Genomic DNA, 4,305 nt, shown 5'->3' on the forward strand with positions numbered 1-4,305 from the left:
TTTCTTTTTGGATTCTACAGTGTCCAATGTTCTTTGATCATTATGTATCTCTTGCCATACCCAAGTTATCAAGTAAATATTTCTGTCATTTATCTATTTTAATCTATCTTTATTTCTTTCTCCTTTCTAAGTTCGTACCACTCTTGCTCAATCTGTACCAATATACATATTTCAATATTTTTATATTATCTTCCACTCACTCTGTCAATGAAAGCTCAAGTAAAACACTCAAAGACACACATGGTGTTCCTGCCCTCGTCATCATTTTGCATCTTTGTATCTATCACTGCTTGCACCATCCGCTACTTTTTTGTCCAATTTCACGGACTTTTTTTTCTTCTTTTTACTTAACCATTTACACGTTTTCTTACACACTTTTTTACACTAAGTTTTCTTAGACTAAAAATTATTTCTCCGCTCTTTTCTTCATAGCTTATCCCAAGTGATTTACTGTAACCACCTATACAGTCAATAAAAAAAACAAAAAAACTATTTATTATTTATTACTCCATATTTTGTAGAAATGCCCCCACACCTCGGTCATGTCTGACTCGTTTTCTGACTCCACATGAACCGTCCAACGGAAGTATGATCTCTGTCCTGGGCAGCAACAAAAAACACACCGACTCCTGATATATGTTGTTTCCTCTTTAATTTTTCTTCCCTTTTATAATTTACCTATCTCCACACAACACTCACACTCACATGGGTGGCCGCAAGCACGAAAAAGCTAGCTGTCCTGAGGACCCCTAGTACTTCCGTTGGGTCCATATTATTCTGTAAATGAGACATGTGTCCCCCTCCCTCCCATCCTCCTCACGACCCCCCAGATGTCCTAAATGTACGTCCCTCATTTGTCTTGTCGCCTCCCGGCTCCCCGTTTCCCTGCTCCCCCCCGCTGTAGAAACCACAGCTGATCTTATTTAATTACCTTTTTCTTTTCACCTGAGGGGGGGCCCCTAGGACTCCGTCTCCCTGCTCCTTCCTTGGATTCCTTCCTCCCACTTGGGCGTCTGTTTTCCTCTGTTCCGTCTTTTTTTGCGTCGTTTTTTTTTTTTTTCCCTCTTCATTCTGTGAGCAAGAAACATGACCAGCCGATTTGGGTGTTACACAGCTGCGCCACGTCCCCTGGCCTAAGGAAGCTGTGCCGTCCTCACCCCATCCCACACGGGGCACAGGAATTTCCTCCCTCTAGAGAAGGAGGTCCGAATGTTTTGGAACCCCCGGGTCGGACATTCGTTTCCAGCCCGACTTACTCCCTATCCCCTCAAACACGGTAGACAAAACCTCCTCAGAGCGTCTGGCGTGCATGCAGCAACAGTGCGTCCTCTAACATAAAAACACTCACACTGGCTATTTTATACCAAGCCTGGACAGGAAGGGGGCGTGACAAATGGCTAGGACCCTGATCAGGGGCAGGACGGGCTATGGTGACTTAAAAGTGAACATAGGACGGGGAAACAAAGACTACGCCACGGCGGGCACACCAAGGACTGTGCCCTGGAAGGGAGACGTGCCGGTACGGGGGGGCGGGCTGTATCCTGTGGAAATAAAGTGGGACGGAACGTTCAAGCGAACGATGGACTTGGCATGGACCACCTGTGGTGCGGCCGACCCGTAGAGGACCAGAAGCACGGACCTTCCGTAGAACGGCGCAACGGGGGGCGGGGGGAAACATGGAAGCGACCGTGAGCAGGCACAGGAAAAAAGCCCCCCCCGCCGCGAAGGTGGCGGATCAACAAACGTTACATGGTCCCCTGGCTACAACCGCCGGACAGTGGTTAGGTTAAGGTTGACGGAGCCTGACCACCCACAACATCAAAAGAGACGCAACGCACCTGGTCAACACAGCCGCGAGAGGGATGCACCCCGGACCCCGGACTCCACCGCGTTTCGCTAATAAACCACCCACCATGCTTTGTATCTAACACTTTAGCGGATCTAAAACCCAAAGACCACGCTACGGTTTCTAAACTTTAAGCAGACTCGAGGGGCCGCGGCGTCAAGCGAGAAGAGAGAAAAGAGGAGAGGAGACGAGACCAATGTCAAACAAAGGGGGGGGGAATCGGAAGGAGGAAGGGGGGGAGAGGGGAAAAAACGGGACATGGAGGGGACATAGAAAGGGGGGAAGGGGGGGCGGGGAAAGGGGGAAGGGGAGGGGGGACCAAAACCCCAAATAAGCTACCTGAAACCCGCCCGTCTCTACGCCACTAATAAAACGACCCAAACACCGCCGCTACCAACGAACCCTCCAACCCTCTGCGTCCCGACTCCACCCACGTTGACCCTCACCCCCCCGCCAACACCCCCTACACCCCCAAACGCCAAACTCCTAACACCCCCCCAAAAACCCCTCCCCCTCCGGCCACCCCGGATCACGCCACCCACAACTAGCACAACCTTCCTCCGCTGGTTCTACCATCCTCCAGCCTCCTATACCCAACCCCCCCGCGCCACCCCCCGCTGGTCAAACGTAGCATTCCGCTAACCCCCCACCCGCTGTTCTAACGTAGCGTATGCTAAACCCCCCACCGCGAGGGTCTAATAAACCCGTTCTCGTAACATGGCGTATACCACCACGACAACACGCAGTTTCAACCTTAGGTTATGCTAACCCCCCCCACCGCAGGGTCTACGTTATCGGTCACTAACCAACCCACCAATTATGACTAACGTTAGCGTCCACTAAACTGACCCCCCCGCTGGTTCTAATGTTACTGACGGCCCCTCTAACCACCACCCCCGCTGGTCTGACCATTATCAGGCAGTCCCTACCCCTACACACCCTTGTTCTAACCAAAATTTAGCGGTACGCTAACCCACCGCTGGTCACTAACATTAGCATGTCCGCTAACCCAACACCACCGCTGGCGAACATTACTGTCCCACTAACCCACCACCACTAGACTAAAAACGTTAGCGTCCTGCTCACCCCCGCTGGGTCTAACGTTAGCATTGAGTCCCGCTAACCCACCACCACGCCGTGGTCTAACATTACGGTCCGCTAACCCACGATTCGGAATTTACATTAGCGGTCGACTATGTACTGTATGTCACTATACCAACATGCTGCTCTCCATTTGTTGTGTTTACCAACCAATCCACTCAGTGACCTACAGTGAGGCCTTGTCTCCTTTGTTTGTTATTGCTATAGTCACTAATCTCCTTGACTTCATCATGTGATCAGAGTTTCTCATGAACATGTATAAATCCCTACAGTCTAGTCCTCTACTGCCTACCAACCCCCCCCCCCAGGTTTAGTTGCAGGGTCCCCGCCTCGCGCATCCATCAGTGTTTATGGTCCCGATGTTTACCAATTGTCTAGATCTCTACCTACTCTCCACCCAACCCCCCCCTCCACTGCGGTGGTGGGTTAGCGGATCGCTAACGTTAGACCCTGCGGTGGTGGGTTAGCGGACTGATGACATCAACCCAGTCTGTTATCATGGCAATGTTACACATAAAAATGGCCGCTGCTCTTACCATCCTGCTATGTTTATTTGAATGGAAATAGCCTTTCTATCTGTTTTATTGCTATGGAAATGACACAAAGTTGTTTTAAGACCCTTAAAGATCAGGGCTTTTGAGTGAACATCCGGGCCTGGAGCCCCAGAAGCTGAGCCCTGCTGGCTCCGCCCCTGCCTGCAGAGCCCAGTTTCCTGGTCCAATCACCAGCCTCTGACTCCCTGTAGAGACACCTGGAAGTGCGCGTGGTTAAAGGCCTCCTCGCTGTTTCCACATGTTAACTCAGCCAGCTGTGCAGGTGAGTGATAACCGCAGCTGTACAAGCCGCTGTTTCCGTACAATACCGAATTATAACGTCCCAGAGTCACGTTGTACGGCGGCGGCGCTGAAGGCGAACCCGCCCCGCAGAGCCTGCTGTCCCGCACCAGAACCGGCACCGCCACCCTCCTGGGTCCGGGAAACCCCGCCAGCTCCAGAGACTTGTCCTGCCGCTGCCGCTTGCATTTGTACCGCCTGTTCTGGAACCAGATCTTGACCTGCGTGGAGGTGAGCGTGAGCACGCGGGCCAGGTGCTCTCTCTCCGGGGCGGACAGGTAGCGCTGCTGCAGAAAGCGCCGCTCGAGCTCGGACACCTGGGACTGGGAGAAGAGGACCCGGGGCTTCCTGTGCGCCCGGCTGGGGGCTCCGCCGCTGGGGGGGCTTCCGTCACAGTCAGGGGAACTCTCCGGACTGATTATCTCTGCACACGAGACAAGAAAACAGTCAAATACACTCAAACTTACTGGAGGTTAAATCTGGTAACACATGTTTATAGATAGATAGATAGATAGATAGATAGAG

General features: G+C 51.9%; 1 protein-coding gene across 1 annotated transcript in view; it reads right to left on the minus strand.

Moving 5' to 3' along the window:
• Positions 1-3,668: 3,668 nt before the first annotated feature.
• The window catches only part of nkx2.7 (NK2 transcription factor related 7), a 5,742-nt gene continuing 5,105 nt past the window's right edge, over positions 3,669-4,305 (minus strand). Inside the window, exon 2 of the mRNA XM_032515904.1 lies at positions 3,669-4,204. Coding sequence (XP_032371795.1) covers positions 3,669-4,204 — 536 coding nt within the window. The remainder of the gene's footprint in view (positions 4,205-4,305) is intronic.

This window comes from Etheostoma spectabile, chromosome 5, assembly GCF_008692095.1.
Source record: "Etheostoma spectabile isolate EspeVRDwgs_2016 chromosome 5, UIUC_Espe_1.0, whole genome shotgun sequence".
Lineage (NCBI taxonomy): Eukaryota > Metazoa > Chordata > Actinopteri > Perciformes > Percidae > Etheostoma > Etheostoma spectabile.